The sequence below is a fragment of the Elephas maximus genome, chromosome 6 (genome assembly GCF_024166365.1).
Source record: "Elephas maximus indicus isolate mEleMax1 chromosome 6, mEleMax1 primary haplotype, whole genome shotgun sequence".
Lineage (NCBI taxonomy): Eukaryota > Metazoa > Chordata > Mammalia > Proboscidea > Elephantidae > Elephas > Elephas maximus.
Genome location: NC_064824.1, coordinates 5,407,760 through 5,432,513, shown reverse-complemented (window position 1 = coordinate 5,432,513; position 24,754 = coordinate 5,407,760). Strand labels below are relative to the sequence as shown.

Below are 24,754 nucleotides of genomic sequence, written 5' to 3'. Positions count from 1 at the left end.
TTACAATGGGGTAATGCAAAGCCATGCCAACCAAGCACTAATGAAGTGTCTTAGGTATGAGATACTATAGACACAATGAAACCTTATGTAACAAATATAGAAACATACTGTACAAGTACGTAGACACAATATATGGTGACTTCTCTATCAAATTTGGAAACATGAAATATGTAACACCCAAAAACCCAGGGCCGTCGAAATATATAATAGGTACATAATAAATTCATATAAAGTATCTAATAAACCAAACCCATAGCGACCCTATAGGACAGAGTGGAATTGCCCATAGGGTTTCCAAGGCTGAAATCTTTACAGAAGCAGACTGACACGCCTTTCTCCGCCAACTGAGCTGGTGGGTTCCAACCCCTGACCTTTTGGTTAGTGGCCAATCGCTTTAACCACTATGCCATCACGGCTTCCTAAAATATGTAGTAAACGTGTAAAATAAATACAAGTATGAATAATTTATATAAACACATTTGAGTAATTTTATAAAATAATATATATAAAATAAATTTGATAAATATAACATAAATCTACTCGACGGCAATGGGTTATACATAAACGAGGAGCCCTGGTGATGCAGTGGTTAAGTGCTTGGCTGCATGGTTCAAACCCACAGCAACTCGGCTGTAGAAAAGACCTGGTAATCTGCTCTCCTAAAGATTACAGCCTAGGAATCCCAGTGGGGCAGTTCTACTCTGTCATATACGGTCACTGTGATGCAAAATTGATTTATCAGCTGATGGGCGCACAACAACAGTCTTGAGTATTGTCTGTGAGTTCTGTGTGGTCATTTCAATGAATTATCAAACCCAGCAGAGAAATGGAGAGTGCCGTGGGAGGGACAGTTGGTGTCAGAATTGGTGAAGATGGTTGAGAGAGGAGGTGTGTCCGACTTCTGCCTCATGAGAATCAGCCTTGGGCTATTGATCTTGATTCTCCTTCCCCCTTGAAGTTAGAAGAGGTCAGAGACTGCCCCCACGCCATTCTTAGGAAAGTATAAGATAAATCTGTAATAATTTAAGCAAATAAAAAAATAATTGTCTTCAAGCCAGTTCCAGGGTAGAACTGCCCCATAGGGTTTCCAAGGCTATAAATCTTTATGGAAGCAGACTGCCATATCTTTTTGCCTCAGAGCAGCTGGTAAGTTTGAATTGCCAACCTTTTGGTTAGCAGCTGAGCACGTTAACCACTGTGCCACCAGGGCTCCATAAATATAAAAATAAAAAAAAATTTTTTTTAATTTTTTTATAGGTATTGTAAAATTGTAAAACACTAAATAAGAAATGTACAACGAACGTAAAATGCATATTTTATGCAAAATGAAAACATACATAATACATGTGAACATATAATACCCATGTGATAGATGACACCATGCCTGTGTAGCATCGTTGGGGACAGTGCATAAGACCTGGTAGAGGTGCTCATGCTCTCTGGGCCTCGGTTTCCCATCTGTATAGTGGTACCTACTACACTAGGATGTCTTTGGGCTTAAATGATCACATGGGCATGAGCAAAGCACTTAGAGTGGTGACTGGCACACAAAAGGTGTTGCCAGGTGTTAATTATTATCATAGTGATTATGAATACCTGATAATGATGGTAATATGCTATTCATTAATTATAATATAACAGTAATAGAGTACATTTTGTCTTTATATACATTTTGCGTATTGTTTTAGTTATCTAGTGGTGCTATGACAGAAATACCACAAGTGGATGGCTTTAACAGAAATTTATTTTCTCACAGTTAAGGAGGCTGGAAGTCCAAATTCAGGGTGTCAACTTCCTCTCTCTGTTGGCTTTGGGGAAAGGTCCTTGGAGATCTTCATGTGGCTTGGCATCAGTCTTCCTCCACCTCTGCTTTCTGGCTTGCTTGTTTTAATCTCTTTTATGTCTCAAAAGAGATTGACTCAAAACGTTACCTGCACAAATTCTGTCTCATTAACATAACCCATTCCCAAATGGGATTATAGTCAAAAGCACAGAGGTTAGGAATTACAATAAATACTTTTTTGGAACATAATTCAATCCATAACACATATGCATTATATATTATAATTAATATACATTGTATATTATCGTATATTATGTTTATGATATATTAAATAATGCATAGTATAATACAATATAATGTAGGTGGAGTCCTCACTGTATGTGTGACCTGTGCTGAGAGACCTAGTTTATTCCTTATTCTGCCACTTCCTATCTGTGTAACCTTCGAAAATCGTTCAACTACTCCATGCCCCAGCTTTCTCACTGGCACAATGGGGATGTTAATAATAGTACCCACTTTGTAGGCACCTGTGATTATTTTATGCCCTTAGCACAGAAGCTGGCACAGAGAAGGTGCTCTGGGTCACCATTATTGTTAACATCATTACTAGCCAGGCTTTGTGCTAACCGTGGGTTCTGAATTCATCACTTGCCTTTGTATCACAATGAGTGTCCCCTTGTCACCAGGACTCTGATGTGGCTCTTCTCTCTCTCTCCTCTCTCCACTTCGTCTGTTCCCGGTGCCTCCCTAGGACATCCGGGCTCGCTCAGCCTCCTGGAAGACTGAGGGTGTCTGCTCCACGGAGGCAGCCAGTCAGCTGGGGAACATGAAGAAGAACCGCTACAAAGACGTGCTGCCCTGTAAGTCAGAGAGCCTTTCAGAGGGAGCCAGTGGCACTGTGCAGCAGTCCTGGTGTCAGCAAAGACCTCAGGTCACCCATCCTTAGCAGCCAGCTCTCTCAGAGAACCTTGCCTTGGCCACATTTCTCCTGAGCAGCCGTGAGGGCACCTCTGTGGAATCTCAGGCCTTTACTGTCCCCCTCTGACTTTTGTCCAGGGGATTGTCAGGGCCTCTGTGACCCCAAACTCCACCTTTCTTGCTGGCAGATGATCAGACAAGAGTGATCCTCTCCCTGCTGCAGGAGGAAGGACATGGCGACTACATCAACGGCAACTTCATCCGGGTCAGGCTGGGGGTCAGGAGGGAGGAGGAGGTGGAAAGGGAGTGGTGGAGGAGCAGTCTACAGTGAACTTAGCCTTTGCCAGGGTGCAGATGGAAGCCAGGCCTACATCGCCACACAAGGACCTCTGCCTCACACGCTGCTGGATTTCTGGCGCCTGGTCTGGGAGTTTGAGGTCAAGGTCAGTTTGGGAAGAGTGTGGGTGGTCCTAATGCCGTGAATCTTCCTTTGCCCTGTTTCCTGACTCTGGGCATCTCCTCTCATCAGTGACCTTCTTAGTTCTCCCTTGATCCTGTTCCCACGGATCCCCTAACCCAGATCACCTCCGTCTCTTGTCTAGGTGATCCTGATGGCGTGTAGAGAGATAGAGCAGGGGCAGGTAAGTGTCTTCAGCCCACCAGAATATGCATGCCTTTGTGCAGCGAGGAGGGAGATGGAATCTTATTTGCTCCTTCCTGAACCCAGGACCAGAGGGCCCAGTTCTTGGAGGTACCTGCTGTGGCTATGGAAAGCTCACTATTACTTCGTTTAGTTTTTTGTGGATTTTTACCTTTTTATTTCTGTTCCTCCTACTCATCCCCCTAGTGTTGGTAACTCCCTTCTTGCTGGCTTCCCACCCCCACTTCATGCCAGAGACCATAGGCCCCCTATCATCTGGCACTCCTTACACACCTAATCTTTCCAACACTCTCCCCTTTCTTTACTCCACTCTGGCCTCTGCTATCCCTCAGAGGTGCCAGAGGTGGCTCTGCCTCACGGCCTTTGCCTGTGCCCTTTTCTCTGCCTGGATCTCTCCATCACGACCTTCAGGTCTTTGCTCAAAAGTTATTTTTTCAATGAGACCTTTCTGAACCCACACACCATTTAAAATTCCCAGCATGCCCAATCTCCTTCCCCTGTCCTACTTTTCCTTTTTTTCCCACAGTTCTTACTGTGTGACCAAATATGGTCTATTTTGGCAAGTGTTCTGTGCGCACTTGAAAAGAATGTGTCTTCTGATAATACAGTAGATAATCTATGAATGTATTATGACGATTGTCTATCCTCAGTCTCCTCCATTAGAAGGTAAACTCCACAAGGGCAGGGATCTTTGTTTTGCCCATTGGCGTGAATAGTCTCCTTAATAAATGTATGTCAACACTGAGGGCACATAGCTTGATATAGACATGAAGCCTGGTTTCTACATCCTCACCTGCGCCATGGGTAGGTTGGGGCACAGGTAGAGTTGCCCTGGCGTAGATGGCTAGTCCTGGAGGCTGCACTGAGGTGGTGATGATCCCTCTTTCATTCCTGATTGTGGTAATGTGTGTTTTCTCTTTCTTTCTCAATTTCATCAGTCAAGCTAGAGTGAAGATTAACAAACTACAGCCTGTGTGCCAAATCCGCCTTGCTTCCTGTTTTTGTAAATAAAATGTATTGGAACAGAGCCACCTTCAGTTGTTTGCACATGCCTGCTTGCACATAACAATGGCAGGCTTGAATAGCGGCAACAGAGGCTGTAGGCCCTTTACAGAAAAAGTTTGCCAATCCCTGGGTTTATCAATTTTATTAATTTTTTCAAAGAACCAGCTTTGGCTTTTATTGATTTTCTCTATTGTTTGGTCATTTTCTATTCCATTAATTTCCTCTCCTATCTTTATTATTTCCTTCCTTCTGCTTATTTAGGATTCGTATGCTCTTCCTTTTCTAGCTTCTTAAGGTGGAAGCTCAGATCACTGATTTGAGATTTTTCTTTTTCATATGTAAGTATTTAATGTTGTTAATTTCTCTCTAAAGACTGTTTTAGCTTCATCCCAAAAGTATTTCCTAATTTCCTTTGTGATTTCTTCTTTGATCCATGGTGTTCAATCGTGGGTGTTACCTAGTTTCCAAATATTTGGGGACTTTTCCACATGTCTTTCTGTTATTGATTTCTGGCAATTCCATTATGGTTAGAGAATGCACTTTGTTTGATTTCAATCTTTTTAAATGTATTGAAACTTTACATGAATATGGCCATAAATATTGTGTATCTTGGTAAGTGTTCTGTGTGCAATTTAAAAGAATGTCCATTCTGCCTTTGATATGAAGAATGTTCTGTGAATATCAGTTAGATCAAGTTGTTAGTGTTGTCCAGATCTTTCATATCTTTACTGACTTACTTCTCTTCATGCTCCATCAATTACTGAGAGAGGAATGTTGCATTTTCCAACTGTCTATAATGTCAATTAAGTTTGTCAATAGTGTAATTCAAATCTTTTATTATTCCTACTGAATTTTGTCTACTTGCTCGATTATTTCATGAAAGAGGAGTGTTGAAATCTTCAACTATAATTGTAGGTTTATCTATTTCTCCTATCAGTTCTGTTTTGCTTCATGTATTTTTTTTTTAAATAGTACTTTAGCTGAAGGTTTACAGAGGAAACTAGCTTCTCATTAAATATTTAGTACACATATTGTTTTGTGACGTTGGTTACTACCCCACGATATGTCAACAGTCTTCGCTTCTCAACCTCGGGTCTCCCATTACCAGCTTTCCTGTACCCTCCTGCCTTTTCGTCCTTGCCCTAGGCTAGTGTGCCCCTTTAGTCTCATTTTGTTTTATGGGCCTCTCTAACCTTTAAAAAAAAAAAAAAATTTTTTTTTTCTAACCTTTGGGTGAAGGGTGAGCCTCAGGAGGTGACTTCAGGACTGAGTTAAAAGAATGCCTGGAGGCCATACTTTTAGGGTTTCTGCTTCATGTACTTTAAAGCTCTATAACTGAGTGTATATTCATATAAAATTGTTATGTTTGTGATGAATCGACCCCTTTTTCATTATGTACTGTACTCTTTATCTCTGTTAATATTCCTTTACCAAAGTGTACTTTGTTTGATATTAATTTATAGAGCCACTTAAAATTTCTTTACATTACAGTTTTCATGTTATATCTTTTTCCATTCTTTCACTGTTAGTTTGTCTTAATCTTTACTTTTAATGTGTGTTTCTTGTAGGCAGCATATTGTATTTAATCAATCTGGCAATCTCTACTTTTAATTGAATTATTTAATGTGTTTACCTTTAATGTAATTAAATATAATGTAATTATCAATACTGTCAGGCCGATTATCAGTAAGGTTGAGTTTAAATCTTCCATATTGCTATTTGTTTTCTATTTGTTCCATCTGTTCTTTGTTCCTTTATTCTTTCAGACTGAGAATTTTTTATGAATCTGTTTTATAGTCATTATTCACTTATTAGCTATACCTCTTGGTTTTTGGCAGTTCCTTTAGAGCTTGCAATATGTACCTTTAACTTCTTAGTCTGCATTTAAATGATACAGTACATATCACATAAAATATAAGAACTTTACAATAGTATATTTACATTTTCCCTTCTCATACTTTGTGCTATTGTTTCCATACATTTTAATTATATATATTATGTATATATATACACTCCACAATGCATTGCCATTATATTTCCTTTAGATTATTTTTTAAAAAACAGTTATATTGAGATACAGCCGGCATGCTCCTTAGAAGCAAGGATGGCTACACTGCACCTTACATACTTTGGACATGTTGTCAGGAGGGATCAGTCCTTGGAGAAGGACATCGTGATTGGTAAAGTCAGGGGAAAAGAGGAAGACCCTCAGAAAGATGGATTGACACAGTGGCTGCAACAGTGAGCTCAAGCATAACAACGATTGTAAGGATGGCACAGGAGCAGGCAGTGTTTCATTCTGTTGTGCATGCAGTCGCTATGAGTCGGGACCGACTCGACAGCATCTAACAACAACAAAGCCCTGAAATACAAAGCCCTGATGGTGCAGTGGTTGAGAGCTCGGCTGCTAACCACAAGCTCAGCAATTCGAATCCACCACCCGCTGCTCCCTGGGAAACCCTATGGGGAATTTCTACTCTGTCCTGTAGGGTATATATGAGCTGGCAGCGGGTTATATTGAGATAGAATTTAAAGTGCACAGTTCAGTTGTCTTTAGCATATTCACATAGTTGTGCACCAACTACACTGATCGTGGCAATCAATTTTGGAACATTTGCATCATCCCATAAAGAAATCTCATGTCCATTGGCAGTTACTTCACATTTCCTGCAAAACTCTACAGCCCTAACCCCGTTGCTGTCCAATCGATTCCAACTCATAGCAGCCCTATAGGAGAGAGCAGAACTGCTCTGTAGGGTTTCCAAGAAGTGGCTGGTGGGTTCAAACTGCTGACCTTCTGGTTAGCAGCTGCGCTCATAACCACTATGCCACCAGGGCCCCAGGCAACCATTAACCTACTTTTGGTCCAATAGACTTTGCCTGCTCTGGACATTTAATATAAATGAACTCATATAATATGTGTTTTTTTGTGACAGACTTTTTTCACTTAATGTTATGTTTTCAGGGTTCATTGTTTTATTTTAGTATGTATCAGTACTCATTTTTTATTGCCAAATAATATTCCATTTTACTTATCCACTAATCAGTTGATAGAATTTGTGTATACTCTTTGACAAGGAGTCTTGGTGGCACAATGGTTAAGTGCTTGGCTGCTAACCAAAAGTTCAGCAGTTCAGGAGGTGGAGCCGAGGTGGAGCCAAGGTGGAGGAATAGACAGATGCTTCTGGCCAGCCCTCTTTACAAGAAAGACCCCCAAAAAACAAGTGAAACGAGTATATTTATGACAAGCTAGGAGCCCTGGGCATCAAAGGCAATCTTAGAAAATGAACAGGGGGTAGGGAGAGGAAGAGATCGTTCAGAAGCAGAGAGGAGTTACTGGACCTGAATCACAGGGAGCCATCAGGCACCATTCCCGGGAGTGGTGGACTGGAACTAGCGTTTGGCCACAGTTTCTCAGGGAGAAACAGCCAGCCACACAGCCTACTCACACCTCTGGAACCGGAGAAGAGTGGTGCTCTCGGCAAAAGCTAAGCACTTGCATCTATTTTACCACCCCCCCCCCCACGCCTAAGCCGGCTTCAACAGCTGAATTTCTTGGGCCTCAGATAGGCACTGCTGAGCGCCCAGAGCCATCCTCCCGGACTTGGAGAAGGAAAAAATTTGCAGTTGCGGGAAAAGATAATTTTGCCAGCTCCACTAACCGGGGGAGCTCAGTACAGAAGCAGCTGTTGTCCAGGCATAAACGGTCTGTGGGCTTTGAACACCTTTCCCCTCTGCATGGACCTGTATGGGCATATTTCAGGAGAATAGGCCCTTGTTGGTAGACTCCAACCGTTTCAGCTGTGCGGTGGAGACATGGCTGTTTGATTTTTGACATTGTTTTGTCTATTAAACAGGGTCTTCACCTACCCACATCAGGGGCCTAAGGACTGGTAGCTCCACGCAGGCCACCCAGCCATATGCGACAGGGGTCCAGGGATAACTGGTACCTCCCAGTGCTTACAACCAAAAACTTTGGGTGCCCATGGTCCACCTGCAGAACCCACCCACCTGCACACTGTAGGGAACAGGGACGAGCTTTCCTCAGAGACACTCGGGCATTGGTTCTAACCCCACTGCCTTGTTCAGAGCTTGACCCACTGCTGCAACCAGATACCGGTACCTACATCAATCACCCCTGCCCCTCTAAGACTGTAGGACAGAGCCTGTACCACATACTTGATGATCACCTACCTGGACACCTGAGATGAATTCATACAAGAAAACTGAATGGACTCCTAGACTGATATACCTGATAATAGCTCTAGCCATCTGGGGACAGGACGTCAGAGCTCCAAAGGCGAAAATAATCAAGCTAGCTCACTCAAGCAACCCGTGTGGGTATATCAAAACAAAACAAAGCAAGAAGCTATGACACAGTAAGCAAGCATAAACTACTACAATAACTTATAGATGGCTCAGAGACAACAGTCAATATCAAGTCACATAACGAAACAGAACATGATCGCCTGAACAAGCTCTCGAAACAAAGAATCCAGTGATCTTCTAGATGAAAGTGCATTCCTGGAACTACCAGAGCCAGAATACAAATGATTAACGTATAGAACCCTTCAAAACATCAGGAAGGAAATGAGGCAATACGCAGAACAAGCCAAGGAACACCCAGATAAAGCAATTGAAGAAATGAGAAAGTTTATTCAGGAACATAATGAAAAGTTTAATAAGCTGGAAAAATCCATAGACAGACAGCAATCAGAAATTCAGAAGATTAACAATAAAATTATAGAAGTAGACATCTCAACAGAAAGTCAGAGATGCAGAATTGAGCAAGTAGAAGCCAGAATTTCTGAACTCGAAGATAAATCACTTGGCACTAATATATTTGAAGAAAAATCAGATGAAAGAATTTTAAAAAATGAAGAAACCTTAAGAATCATGTGGGACTCTATCAAGAGAAATAACCTATGAGTGATTAGAGTACCAGAACAGGGAGGGATAAGAGAAAATACAGAGAGAATTGTTGAAGATTTGTTGGCAGAACACTTCCCTGATATCGTGAAAGATGAGAAGATATCTATCCAAGATGCTCATCGAACTCCACATAAGGTAGATGTTAAAAGAAAGTCACCAAGACATATTATAACCAAACTTGCAAAAACCTAAGATAAAGACAGAATTTTAAGAGCAGCTAGGGATAAATGAAAAGTCACCTACAAAGGAGAGCCAATAAGAATAAACTTGACTACTCGGCAGAAACCATGCAGGCAAGAAGGCAATGGGATGACATATTTAAAAAATTGAAGGAAAAAACTTCCCAGCCAAGAACCATATATCCAGCAAACACTGTCTCTTAAATATAAAGGTGAAATTTGGACATTTCAAGATAAACAAAAGTTTAGGGAATGTGTAAAAACCAAACCAAAACTACAAGAAATACTGAAGGGAGTTCTTCAGTTAGAAAATCAATAATATGAGGTATCAACCCAAGACTAGAACACTGGGCATAGCAATCAGAAGTCAACCCAGACAGGGAAATCAAAAAAACAAAGCAAGATTAAAAAAAAAAAAAAAAGCTCAAAACAGAGTAACAACAATGTTATCATATAGTAGAAGACAACATCAAAACAATAAAGAGGGACTAAGAAATGTAATCATAGACCTTCCATATGGAGAGGAAGATATGGCACTACAGAAAAACAAAAGTCAGGTTTAAATTTAGAGAAATAGGGGTAAATAGTAAGGTAACCACAAAGGAGACAAAGTATTCTACTCATCAAAATAAAATACAAGAAAAAAAAAAAAACTCAGCAGTAATAAAATCAACAACAACAAATATGAGGAAAGGACAATATATAAAGATAATCTACTCAGCACATAAAATTAAGTGGGAAAAAGAAACTGTCAACAACACACAAAAAAGATATCAAAATGAGAGCACTAAATTCATACCTATCCATAATTATGTTGAATGTAAATGGACTAAATGAACCAATAAAGAGACAGTGGCACAATGGATTAAAAAACACGATCCATCCCTATGCTGCCTACAAGAGACACACCTTAGACTTAGAGACACAAACAAACACTCAAAGGGTGGAAAAAAATATATCAAGGAAACAACAATCAAAAAAGAGCAGGAGTGGCAATATTAATTTCTGACAAAATACAGTTAAATGCATCATAACGGATAAGGAAGGATACTATATAATGATTAAAGGGACAATACACCAAGAAGATATAACCATATTAAATATTTATGCACCCAATGCCAGGGCTGCAAGATACATAAAACAAACTATCAGCATTGAAAAGTGAGATAGACAGCTCCACAATAATAGTAGGAGACTTCTACACACCACTTTCGGTGAAGGACAGGACATCCAGAAAGAAGCTCAATAAAGACATGGAAGATCTAAATGCCACAATCAACCAAGTTGACCTCATAGACATATACAGAACACTCCACCCAAGAGCAACCGAGCATACTTTCTTTTCTAGTGCACATGGAACATTCTCTAGAATAGACCACATATTAGGTCATAAAGCAAGCCTTAGCAGAATCCAGAACATTGAAACATTACAAAGCATCTTTGACCATTAGGCCATAAAAGTGGGAATCAATAAATGAAAAATCAGGGAAAAGAAATGAAACACTTGGAAACTGAACAATACCCTGCTCAAAAAAGATTGGATTATAGAAGACGTTAAGAATGGAGTAAAGAAATTCATAGAATCCAAGGAGAATGAAAACACTCCCTATCAGAACCTTTGGGACACAGCTAAAGCAGTACTCAGAGGTCAATTTGTATCAATAAATGCACACATCCAAAAAGAAGAAAGGGCCAAAGTCAAAGAATTACCCCTACAACTTGAACAAATGGAAAGAGAGCAACAAAAGAAACCCACAGGCACCAGAAGAAAAGAAATAATAAAAGTTAGAGCAGAACTAAATGAAACAGAAAACAGAAAAACAATTGAAAGAATTAACAAGACCAAAAGCTGGTTCTTTGAAACAATCAACAAAATTGGTAAACCACTGGCCAAACTGACAAAAGAAAAACAGGAGAGGAAGCTAATAACCCGAATAAGAAATGAGATGGGCGATATTACAGCAGACCCAACTGAAATTGAAAGAATCATATCAGATTACTATAAAAAATGGTACTCTAACAAATTTTAAAACCGAGAAGAAATGGTTGATTTCCTAGAAACACACTACCTACCTAAACTAACAGAAACAGAGGTAGAACAACTAAATAGACCCATAACAAAAGAAGAGATTGAAAAGGCAATCAAAGAATTCCCAACAACAACTACAAAAAAAGCCCTGGCGCGGACAGCTTCACTGCAGAGTTCTACCAAACTTCCCGAGAAGAGTTAACACCATTACTACTAAAGGAATTTCAGAGCATAGAAAAGGATGAAATACTCCCAAACTCATTCTATAAAGCCACCATATCCCTGATACCAAAACCAGGTAAAGACACCACAAAAAAAGAAAATTACAGACCTATATCCCTCATGAACTTAGATGCAAAAACCCTCAACAAAATTCCAGCCAATAGAATTCAACAACATATCAAAAAAATAATTCACCATGACCAAGTGGGATTCATACCAGGTATGCAGGGATGGTTCAACATTAGAAAAACAGTTAATGTAATTCACCACATAAATAAAACAAAAGACAAGAATCACATGATCTTATCAATTGATACAGAAAAGACATTTGACAAAGTCCAACACCCATTCATGATAAAAACTCTCAGCAAAATAGGAATAGAAAGAAAATTCCTCAACGTAATAAAGGGCATTTATACAAAGCCAACAGGAAACATCATCCTAGATGGAGAGAGCCTGAAAGCATTCCGCTTGAGAATGGAACCAGACAAGGATGCCCTTTATCACTGCTGTTATTCAACATTGTGCTGGAGGTCCTAGCCAGGGCACTTAGGCTAGAGAAAGGAATAAAGGGCATCCAGGTTGGCAAGGAAGAAGTGAAAATTATCTCTATTTGCAGACAACATGATCTTATACACAGAAAACCCTACTAAATCTCAAAAAAACTACTGAAACTAAGAAGAGTTCAGCAGAGTATCAGGATACAAGGTAAACATGCAAAAATCAGTTAGTTTCCTCTACACCAACAAAAAGAACATCAAAAAGGAGATCACCAAATCAATACCATTTACAGTAACCCCCAAGAAGATAAAATACTTAGGAACAAATCTTACCAGAGATGTAAAAGACTTATACAAAGAAAACTACAATATACTTCAGCAAGAAACCAAAAGATACCTACCCAAAAACCCAAAGATACCTACATAAGTGGAAAAATGTAACTTGCTCATGGACAGGAAGACTTAACATTATAAAAATGACTATTCTACCAAAAGCGATCTATACATTTAATGCAATTCTGATCCAAATTCCAATGACATTCTTTAATTAGTTGGAGAAACAAATCACCGACTTCATATGGAAGGGAAAGAGGCCCCAGATAAGTAAAGCATTACTGAAAAAGAAGAACAAAGTGGGAGGCTTTACTCTACCTGATTTTAGAACCTATTATTTCTCCACAGTAGTCAAAACAGCCTGGTACCAGTAAAACAGCAGATACATAGACCAACGGAACAGAATTGAGAATCCAGACATAAATCCATCCACATACGAGCAGTTGATATTTGCCAAAGGCCCCAAAACATTTAAATGGGGGAAAAGACAGACTTTTAACAAATGGTGCTGGCATAACTGGATATCCATCTGCAAAAAAATGAAACAAGACCCATACCTCACTCCATGCACAAAAACGAGCTCAAAATGCATCAAAGACTTTAAAATTTAAAACGATAAAGATCATGAAAGAAAAAATAGGGACGTTAGGAGTCCTAAAAAAAAAAATACATGGCATAAAGAGTATACAAAACATTACTAACAATGCAGAAAAAAAACTAGATAACTGGGAGCTCCTAAAAATCAAACACCTATGCTCATCCAAAGACTTCATCAAAAAAGTAAAAAGATTACCTATAGATTGGGAAAAAGTTTTTAGGTATTACATCTCTGATCAGCACTTCATCTCTAAAATCTACATAATACAGCAAAAACTAAACTGCAAAAAGACAAATAACCCAATTAAAAAATGGGCAAAACATATGAACGGACACTTCACTAAAGAAGACATTCAGGTAGCTAACAGATACATGAGGAAATCCTCATGATCATCAGCCATTAAAAAAAAACCCCGTGCCGTCGAGTCATTAGAGACATGGAAATGAAAACTACAATGAGATTCCATCTCACTCCAACAAGGCTGGTATTAATCCAAAACACACAAAACAATAAATGTTGGAGAGGCTGTGGAGAGACTGGAACACTTATACAGTGCTCGTGGGAATGTCAAATGGTACAACCACTTTGGAAATTGATTTGGCACTTCCTTATAAAGCTAGAAATAGAACTACCAAAGGATCCAGCAATCCCACTCCTTGGAATATATCCTACAGAAATAAGAGCCTTTACAAGAACAGATATATGCACACCCATGTTCATGGTAGCACTGTTTACAATAGCAAAAAGATGGAAGCAACCAAGGTCCCCATCAACGGATGAATGGATAAATAAATTATGGTATATTCATACGATGGAATACTATGCATCGATAAAGAACAGTGATGAATCTATGAAACATTTCATAACATGGAGAAATCTGGAAGGTATTATGCTGAGCGAAATTAGTTACAGAAGGAGAAATATTGCATAAGACCACTATTATAAGAACTCAAGCAATAGTTTAAATAGAGTAGAAAATGTTCTTTGATGGTTATGAGAGTGGGGAGGGAGGGAGAGAGAGGGATGTTCACTAATTAGATAAGAACTACTCTAGGTGACACGAAAGACAACACACAGTACAGGAGAGGTCAGCACAACTGGACTAATCCAAAAGCAAAGAAGTTTCCTGAATAAACCGAATACTTCGAAGGCCAGTGTAGCAGGGGCGGGGGTTTGGGGACCATGGTTTCAGGGGACATCTAAGTCAATTGGCATAATTAAATCTATTAAGGAAACATTCTGCATCCCACCTTGGAAAGAGGCGTCTGGGGTCTTAAACGATAGCAAGCAGCCATCCAAGATACATCAACTGGTCTCAGCCCACCTGGATCAAAGGAGAATGAAGAACACCAAGGACACAAGAAAATTGTGAGCCCAAGAGAGAGAAAGGGCCACATAAGCCTGAGACCAGAATAGCTAGATGGTGCCTGGCTACAACCTATGACTGCCCTGACAGGGAACCCAACAGAGAACCCCTGAGGGAGCAGGAGAACAGTGGGATACAGACCCCAAATTCTGGTAAAAAGACCAGACTTGATAGTCTGACTGAGACTAGAAGATCCCTGGTAGTCATGGCCCCCAGACTTTCTATTGGCCCAGGACAGGAACCATTCCCAAAGCCAACTCTTCAGACATGGATTGGACTGGACAATGGGTTGGAGAGGGATGCTGGTGAGGAGTGAGCTTCTTGGATCAGGTGGACACTTGAGACTATGTCGGCACCCCCTCCCTGGAGGGGAGATACGAGGGTAGAGGGGGTTAGAAGCTGGTAAAATGGACACGAAAAGAGAGAGTGGAGGGAGGGAACAGTCTGTCTCATTAGGTGGAGAGCAATTGGAAGTATGTAGTTAGGTGTAATATAAGTTTTTGTGTGACAGACTGACTTGATTTGTAAACTTTCACTTAAAGCACAATAAAAAAAAAAAAAGTTCTGCCACTGTGAGGGTGGCCTCAGTAGAAGACCTGCCCTGACTCCACTGCAGATTAAGTACCATTGGTGAGTTTGCCTGTGATCTCTCCCCTGAAAATAGTCTTGGCTTCCACAATAAATGGTATCCTTTAACCTCAATTGCAATTTGCTCACATCTTGAGACCAGAGCCTAACCAAGCGTCTGCAACAATTACGTTGGGCAGCTGTAAAACCTTTCTGTTTGTTAGGATTTGATTTGCTCATCGTGTTTCTTGAGGGGTCACTGACCAGAGACAATGTTATGGCTTATGTAAAAGCTAGAAGAATTTAGTGTACATGGAAGTGGAATAAAGAAAAAGCAATTGCCTTCCTAAGAATTTCTGGGAAGTGAATTGGGAAAGAAAAAAAAAAAAAAAAAAAGTTCAGCAGTTCGAACCCACCGGTGGTTCCACGGGAGAAAGATGCGGCAGTCAGGTTCCGTAAAGATTACAGCCTTGGAAACCCTGTGGGTCAGTTTTGCTCTGTCCTATTGGGTCATTATGAGTCAGAATCGATTCAATTAAAGTTTTATTATCCTTTTTGGCTATTATGAATAATGTTGCTGTGAACACTCACGTACAGATTTTTGTGTAGACATTTTTTCCTACTTAGGAGCAGAGCTGCAGGAGTGGAATTGCTGTGTCATCTGGTAACTTTATGTTCCCAAGGACTAATTATGCAAACATATTTTCATGTGCTCTCATTGCCTATTTGTGTGTCTTCTTTGAATAAATGTCTATTCAGATTCTTTGCCTATTTATTAATTGTGTTGTTTGTATTTTTTATTATTGAGTTGTGAGAATTCTTTGTATATTCTGGATAAGAAGATCAGTTGCCATCAAGGCAATTCTGACTCGTGATGACCCCATGTGTGTCAGGGTAGGACTGTGCACCATAGGGTGTTTTTTTTTTTTTTAAGACTTGTATTTTTTTTTCTATTAACTTTTATTGAGCTTCAAGTGAATGTTTACAAATCAAGGCAGACTGTCACATTTAAGTTTATATACACCTTACTCCGTTCTCCCACTTGCTCTCCCCCTAATTAGTCAGCCCTTCCAGTCTCTCCTTTCATGACAATTTTGCCAGCTTCCAACTCTCTCTATCCTCCCATCCCCCCTCCAGACAGGAGATGCCAACACAGTCTCAAGTGTCCACCTGATATCATTAGCTCACTCTTCATCAGCATCTCTCTCCTACCCACTGTCCAGTCCCTTTCGTGTCTGCTGAGTTGTCTTCGGGAATGGTTCCTGTCCTGGGCCAACAGAAGGTTTGGGGACCATGACCGCCGGGATTCCTCTAGTCTCAGTCAGACCATTAAGTATGGTCTTTTTGTGAGAATTTGGGGTCTGCATCCCACAGATCTCCTGCTCCCTCAGGGGTTCTCTGTTGTGCTCCCTGCCAGGGCAGTCATCGGTTGTAGCCGGGCACCATCTAGTTCTTCTGGTCTCAGGATGATGTAAATCTCTAGTTCATGTGGCCCTTTCTGTCTCTTGGGCTCTTAGTTATCGTGTGACCTTGCTGTTCTTCAGTCTCCTTTGATCCAGGTGGGTTGAGATCAACTGATGCATCTTAGATGGCTGCTTGTTAGCATTTAAGACCCCAGACGCCACATTTCAAAGTGGGATGCAGAATGTTTTCATAATAGAATTATTTTGCCAATTGACTTAGAAGTCCCCTTAAGCCATAGTCCCCAAACCCCCGCCCTTGCTCCGCTGACCTTTGAAGTATTCAGTTTATCCCGGAAACTTCTTTACTTTTGGTCCAGTCCAGTCCAGTTAAGCTGACCTTCCATGTATTGAGTATTGTCCTTCCCTTCATCTAAAGCGGTTCTTATCTACTAATTAATCAGTAAAAAACCCTCTCCCACCCTCCCTCCCTCCCCGCCTCGTAACCACAAAAGTATGTGTTCTTCTCAGTTTATACTATTTCCCAAGATCTTATAATAGTGGTCTTATACAATATTTGTCCTTTTGCCTCTGACTAATTTCGCTCAGCATAATGCCTTCCAGGTTCCTCCATGTTATGAAATGTTTCACAGATTCGTCACTGTTCTTTATCGATGCGTAGTATTCCATTGTGTGAATATACCACAATTTATTTAACCATTCATCCATTGATGGACACCTTGGTTGCTTCCAGCTTTTTGCTATTGTAAACAGAGCTACAATAAACATGGGTGTGCATATATCTGTTTGTGTGAAGGCTCTTATTTCTCTAGGGTATATTGCGAGGAGTGGGATTTCTGGGTTGTATGGTAGTTCTATTTCTAACTGTTTAAGATAACGCCAGATAGATTTCCAAAGTGGTTGTACCATTTTACATTCCCATCAGCAGTGTATAAGAGTTCCAATCTCTCTGCAGCCTCTCCAACATTTATTATTTTGTGTTTTTTGGATTAATGCCAGCCTTGTTGGAGTGAGATGGAATCTCATTGTAGTTTTAATTTGCATTTCTCTAATGGCTAATGATCGAGAGCATTTCCTCATGTATCTGTTAGCTGCCTGAATATCTTCTTTAGTGAAGTGTGTGTTCATATCCTTTGCCCACTTCTTTTTTTTTTTTAATAACTTTTATTAAGCTTCAAGTGAACGTTTACAAATCCAATCAGTCTGTCACATATAAGTTTACATACATCTCACTCCCTACTCCCACTTGCTCTCCCCCTCTTGAGTCAGCCCTTTCAGTCTCTCCTTTCTTGACAATTTTGCTGGCTTCCCTCTCTCTCTGTCCTCCCATCCCCCCTCCAGGCAAGAGTTGCCAACGCAATCTCAAGTGTCCACCTGATATAATTAGCTCACTCTTCATCAGCATCTCTCTCCCACCCGCTGACCAGTCCCTTTCATTTCTGATGAGTTGTCTTCGGGGGTGGTTCCTGTCCTGTGTCAACTGAAGGTCTGGGGAGCATGGCCGCCGGGATTCCTCCAGTCTCAGTCAGACCATTAAGTTTGGTCTTTTTATGAGAATTTGGGGTCTGTATCCCACTGATCTCCTGCTCCCTCAGGGGTCCTCTGCTGTGCTCCCTGTCAGGGCAGTCATTGATTGTGGCCGGGCACCAACTAGTTCTTCTGGTCTCAGGATGATGTAGGTCTCTGGTTCATGTGGCCCTTGTGGCCCTTTCTGTCTCTTGGGCTCTTGGTTGTCGTGTGGCCTTGGTGTTCTTCAGTTTCCTTTGCTCCAGGTGGGTTGAGACCAATTGCTGCATCTTAGATGGCCGCTTGTTAGCATTTAAGACCCCAAACGCCACATTTCAAAGTGGGATGCAGAATGATTTCATAATAGAATTATTTTGCCAATTGACTTAGAAGTCCCCGCAAACCATGTTCCCCAGACCCCCGCACTTGCTCCGCTGACCTTTGAAGCATTCATTTTATCCCGGAAACTTCTTTGCTTTTGGTCCAGTCCAATTGAGCTGACCTTCCATGTATTGAGTGTTGTCTTTCCCTTCACCTAAAGCAGTTCTTATCTACTGATTAATCAATAAAAAACCCTCCCCCACCCTCCCTCCCTCCCCCCCCTCGTAACCACAAAAGTATGTGTTCTTCTCAGGTTTACTATTTCTCAAGATCTTATAATAGTGGTCTTGTACAATATTTGTCCTTTTGCCTCTGACTCATTTCGCTCAGCATAATGCCTTCCAGGTTCCTCCATGTTATGAAATGTTTCAGAGATTCGTCACTGTTCTTTAACGATGCGTAGTATTCCATTGTGTGAATATACCACAATTTATTTACCCATTCATCCGTTGATGGACACCGTGGTTGCTTCCAACTTTTTGCTATTGTAAACAGAGCTGCAATAAACATGGGTGTGCATGTATCTGTTTGTATGAAGGCTCTTGTATCTCTCGGGTATATTCCTAGGAGTGGGATTTCTGGGTTGTATGGTAGTTCTATTTCTAACTGTTTAAGATAACGCCAGATAGATTTCCAAAGTGGTTGTACCATTTTACATTCCCACCAGCAGTGTATGAGAGTTCCAATCTCTCCGCAGCCTCTCCAACATTTATTACTTTGTGTTTTTTGGATTAATGCCAGCCTTGCTGGTGTGAGATGGAATCTCATCGTAGTTTTAATTTGCATTTCTCTAATGGCTAATGATCGAGAGCATTTTCTCATCTATCTGTTGGCTGCCTGAATATCTTCTTTAGTGAAGTGTGTGTTCATATCCTTTGCCCACTTCTTGATTGGGTTGTTTGTCTTTTTGTGGTTGAGTTTTGACAGAATCATGTAGATTTTAGAGATCAGGCGCTGGTCGGAGATGTCATAGCTGAAAATTCTTTCCCAGTCTGTAGGTGGTCTTTTTACTCTTTTGGTGAAGTCTTTAGATGAGCATAGGTGTTTGATTTTTAGGAGCTCCCAGTTATCTGGTTTCTCTTCGTCATTTTTGGTAATGTTTTGTATTCTGTTTATGCCTTGTATTAGGGCTCCTAAGGTTGTCCCTATTTTTTCTTCCATGATCTTTATCGTTTTAGTCTTTACGTTTAGGTCTTTGATCCACTTGGAGTTAGTTTTTGTGCTTGGTGTGAGGTATGGGTCCTGTTTCATTGTTTTGCAAATGGATATCCAGTTATGCCAGCACCATTTGTTAAAAAGACTATCTTTTCCCCAATTAAGTGACACTGGGCCTTTGTCAAATATCAGCTGCTCATATGTGGATGGATTTATATCTGGGTTCTCAATTCTGTTCCACTGGTCTATGTGTCTGTTGTTGTACCAGTACCAGGCTGTTTTGACTACTGTGGCTGTATAATACGTTCTGAAATCAGGTAGAGTGAGGCCTCCCACTTTCTTCATCTTTTTCAGTAATGCTTTGCTTATCCGAGGCTTCTTTCCCTTCCGTATGAAGTTGGTGATTTGTTTCTCTATCACCTTAAAAAATGACATTGGAATTTGGATCGTAAGTGCACTGTATGTATAGATGGCTTTTGGTAGAATAGACATTTTTACTATGTTAAGTCTTCCTACCCATGAGCAAGGTATGTTTTTCCACTTAAGTATGTCCTTTTTAATTTCTCGTAGTAGTGCTTTGTAGTTTTCTTTGTATGGGTCTCTTGCATCTTTGGTAAGATTTATTCCTAAGTATTTTATCTTCTTGGGGGCTACTGTGAATGGTATTGATTTGGTTACTTCCTCTTCGATGTTCTTTTTGTTGATGTAGAGGAATCCAAGTGATTTTTGTATGTTTATCTTATAACCTGAGACTCTGCCAAACTCTTCTATTAGTTTCAGTAGTTTTCTGGAGGATTCCTTAGGGTTTTCTGTGTATAAGATCATGTCGTCTGCAAATAGAGATAATTTTACTTCCTCCTTGCCAGTCCGGATGCCCTTTGTTTCTTTGTCTAGCCTAATTGCTCTGGCTAGGACTTCTCGTTTCTTATTCGGTTATTCTTATTTGGGTTATTTGTTTCCTTTCCTGTGTTTCTTTAGTCAGTCTAGCCAATGGTTTATCAATTTTGTTAATTTTTTCAAAGAACCAGCTTTTGGCTTTGTGAATTCTTTCAATTGTTTTTCTGTTCTCTAAATCATTTAGTTCAGCTCTAATTTTTATTATTTGTTTTCTTCTGGTGCCTGATGGATTCTTTTGTTGCTCACTTTCTATTTGTTCAAGTTGTAGGGACAGTTCTCTGATTTTGGCTCTTTCTTCTTTTTGTATGTGTGCATTTATCGATATAAATTGGCCTCTGAGCACTGCTTTTGCTGTGTCCCAGAGGTTTTGATAGGAAGTATTTTCATTCTCGTTGCACTCTATGAATTTCCTTATTCCCTCCTTAATGTCTTCTATAACCCAGTCTTTTTTCAGCAGGGTATTGTTCAGTTTCCAAGTATTTGATTTCTTTTCCCTAATTTTTCTGTTATTGATTTCCACTTTTATGGCCTTATGGTCTGAGAAGATGCTTTGTAATATTTCGATGTTTTGGACTCTGCCAAGGTTTGTTTTATGACCTAATATGTGGTCTATTCTAGAGAATGTTCCATGTGCGCTAGGAAAAAAAGTATACTTTGCAGCAGTTGGGTGGAGAGTTCTGTATAAGTCAATGAGGTCAAGTTGGTTGATTGGTATAATTAGGTCTTCCGTGTCTCTATTGAGCTTCTTACTGGATGTCCTGTCCTTCTCCGAAAGTGGTGTGTTGAAGTCTCCTACTATAATTGTGGAGGTGTCTATCTCACTTTTCAGTTCTGTTAAAATTTGATTTATGTATCTTGCAGCCCTGTCATTGGGTGCATAAATATTTAATATGGTGATATCTTCCTGGTCAATTGTCCCTTTTATCATTATGTAGTGTCCTTCTTTTCCTTTGTGGTGGATTTAAGTTTAAAGTCTATTTTGTCCGAAATTAATATTGCTACTCCTCTTCTTTTTTGCTTGTTGTTTGCTTGATATATTTTTTTCCATCCTTTGAGTTTTAGTTTGTTTGTGTCTCTAAGTCTAAGGTGTGTCTCTTCTAGGCAGCATATAGACGGATCGTATTTCTTTATCCAGTCTGAGACTCTCTGTCTCTTTATTGGTGCATTTAGTCCATTTACATTCAGCGTAATTATAGATAAGTAAGTGTTTAGTGTTGTCATTTTGATGCCTTTTTATGTGTGTTGTTGACAATTTCATTTTTCCACTTACTGTTTTGTGCTGAGACGTTTTTCTTTGTAAATTGTGAGATCCTCATTTTCATAGTATTTGACTTTATGTTTGCTGAGTCGTTATGTTTTTCTTGGTTTTTATTTTGAGTTATGGAGTTGTTATACCTCTTTGTGGTTACCTTAATATTTACCCCTATTTTTCTAAGTAAAAACCTGACTTGTGTTGTCCTATATCGCCTTGCATCCCTGTCCATATGGCAGTTCTATGCCTCCTCTATTTAGTCCCCCTTTTTGATTATTGTGATCTTTTACATATTGACTTCAATGATTCCCTGTTTTGAGCATTTTTTTTTTCTTTTAATTAATCTTAATTTGTTTTTGCGATTTCCCTATTTGAGTTGATATCAGTATGTTCTGTTCTGTGACCTTGTGTTGTGCTGGTATCGGATATTATTGGTTTTCTGACCAAACAATTTCCTTTAGTATTTGTTGTAGCTTTGGTTTGGTTTTTGCAAATTCTCTAAGCTTGTGTTTATCTGTAAATATCTTAATTTCGCCTTCATATTTGAGAGAGAGTTTTGCTGGATATATGATCCTTGGCTGGCAGTTTTTCTCCTTCAGTGCTCTGTATATGTCATCCCATTGCCTTCTCGCCTGCATGGTTTCTGCTGAGTAGTCTGAACTTATTCTTATTGATTCTCCCTTGAAGGAGACCTTTCTTTTCTCCCTGGCTGCTTTTAAAATTTTCTCTTTATCTTTGGTTTTGGCAAGTTTGATGATAATATGTCTTGGTGTTTTTCTTTTTGGATCAATCTTAAATGGGGTTCGATGAGCATCTTGGATAGATATCCTTTCGTCTTTCATGATGGCAGGGAAGTTTTGTGTCAGCAGATCTTCAACTATTCTCTCTGTGTTTTCTGTCCTCCCTCCCTATTCTGGAACTCCAATCACATGCAAGTTATCCTTCTTGATAGAGTCCCACATGATTCTTAGGGTTTCTTCATTTTTTTAAATTCTTTTATCTGATTTTTTTTCAGCTATGTTGGTGTTAATTCCCCGGTCCTCCACATTTCCCACTCTGCATTCTAATTGCTCGAGTCTGCTCCTCTGACTTCCTATTGCGTTGTCTAATTCTGTAATTTTATTGTTAATCTTTTGGATTTCTACATGCTGTCTCTCTATGGATTCTTGCAACTTATTAATTTTTCCACTATGTTCTTGAATAATCTTTTTGAGTTCTTCAACTGTTTTATCAGTGTGTTCCTTGGCTTTTTCTGCAGTTTGCCTTATTTCATTTCTGAGGTCATCCCTGATGTCTTGAAGCATTCTGTAAATTAGTTTTTTATATTCTGTATCTGATAATTCCAGGATTGTATCTTCATTTGGGAAAGATTTTGGTTCTTTTGTTTGGGGGGTTGTAGAAGCTGTCATGGTCTGCTTCTTTATGTGGTTTGAAATCGACTGCTGTCTCCGAGCCATCACTAAGATATTGTAGTGATTTATTCTATATTTGCTCACTGAGTCTTATCTTGTTTTGTTTTCTTTCAATATACGTGGATGGGTTACTAGATTGTGCTCTCTTGATTGTTGTAGCCCATGACTTACTTATGGCTTATTACCAGCTGGTTTGGGCTGTTGCCAGATATATATGCCTGAGTCTATTCTCTATTCTTGTGTAGAATCTGATTTTGGGTCATCAAGTGTGTGCTGCACCCTAACACCTATCCACCTTGAGAAGTAGTGGTGATAGTTGTGTGCACCGGATTCTATTAGCAGCTGGGGTTCACACTCTAGGGGGGGCAGGATCCTGACAGGCTTACCCCAAGTGTCAGTGAGGTAGGTGTGTCTCTATTCCTAAAGCACCTTGGTGGGAGGGCTCTGTGGCTGTACCTTAGGCCCCCAATGCACGTACCTCTACAGATTGGTAGGTGTCACCCTTCTTAGACCCCTAAGGCAGGAGGCTAGGTGGTCTGGGGGGAGCCTCAGCCCTCAGTTCCCTGTTGTGGGTCAGTTAGGAGTCTGTTGAATAAGCAGAGATATCAGACCTGGGAAACTTGTTTTTCCAGTAAATCCGCTAAAAAAAATGCAGTCAGATCCCTATCAGAAATGCCTTTGCATTATAATAGCCACCTTGTTCCCTGTAGGGATGAAAGCCCGAGGTATAGATCATATATGCTTGGCTGGAGCTGGTTCTGTGCTTTTAGTCCAATCAGGGAAGGATTTTTGGTCCCTGGGTTTTTTGTGGTTGCTTCTCTCAGGCGGGAAGAATGGGTTAGGAAAAGACCAAAAAAAAGGGAAAAGAAAAGCCGCAGAGCCAAAGCCATTCTCCCTCTGGCTCAGGAAATTCCAATGTTAATGAAGCCGCCTGGGAAGGGGAGGGGAGGGTTCAGAAAAACAGGAAAGAGTAGCACCCCGGGATATAGCCAAAATTGCTTATCTTGCTTGGGATGACTATTTTATCTGAGATTCCCGAGGGGCATGTCGCCTATGTGTGCTGGCTGGGTAGAGATTGCCCCCGAGGGTCTGGTCCGCAGAAGCTGCGGTCAGTTCCTCCGCTGCCAGTCCAAAGCCCAGCATCAAGGTTCCCTGGCTGGGACGCTGCACTCCCGGCTCCAAAACCAGTCACTGCCTCCCGGCGACTTCTTCCCCCGGCAGCCCTGCCGCCGCGCCGCCCACGCAGACCTGCAGGGCCCCCTCCCGGGGTCATTTCAGGGGGGTAGGGCTGCACTCCGTGTTGCACCATCACAAGATGTTGTGTTCAGCTCCCCTGCGCCCAATCCTAAGCCCGGCGCCAAGGTTACCTGACTGGGATGCTGGCTCCAGGCTCCGAAAACAATCGTTGCTTCCCCGTAGTTGTTTGTCCTCCGTCTCTGTCACTCAGGTCAACTCTTTAAATCTGTGTTTGTTGTTCAGGGTACGTAGATTGTCATGTATGTGATCGATTCACTTGTTTTTCCAAGTCTTTGTTGCAAGAGGGATCCGAGGTAGCGTCTACCTAGTCAGGCATCTTGGCCCCCTCTCTACGTCTTGTATTTTATAAGTGAAGAAAACAAAAATATTTGATGCACACA

At 40.5% G+C, this 24,754-nt stretch overlaps 1 protein-coding gene across 2 annotated transcripts in view; it reads left to right on the top strand.

The window, feature by feature from the left end:
- The window catches only part of PTPN18 (protein tyrosine phosphatase non-receptor type 18), a 35,136-nt gene that overhangs the window by 879 nt on the left and 9,503 nt on the right, over nt 1-24,754 (top strand). For both annotated transcript variants that reach the window (XR_007518048.1, XM_049889049.1), the window contains exons 2-5: nt 2,535-2,643; nt 2,890-2,966; nt 3,049-3,144; nt 3,304-3,342. Coding sequence is in view for 1 of the 2 variants with exons in the window: in XM_049889049.1 (XP_049745006.1) it covers nt 2,535-2,643; nt 2,890-2,966; nt 3,049-3,144; nt 3,304-3,342 (321 nt within the window). In the remaining variant the exon portion in view is untranslated. The remainder of the gene's footprint in view (nt 1-2,534; nt 2,644-2,889; nt 2,967-3,048; nt 3,145-3,303; nt 3,343-24,754) is intronic.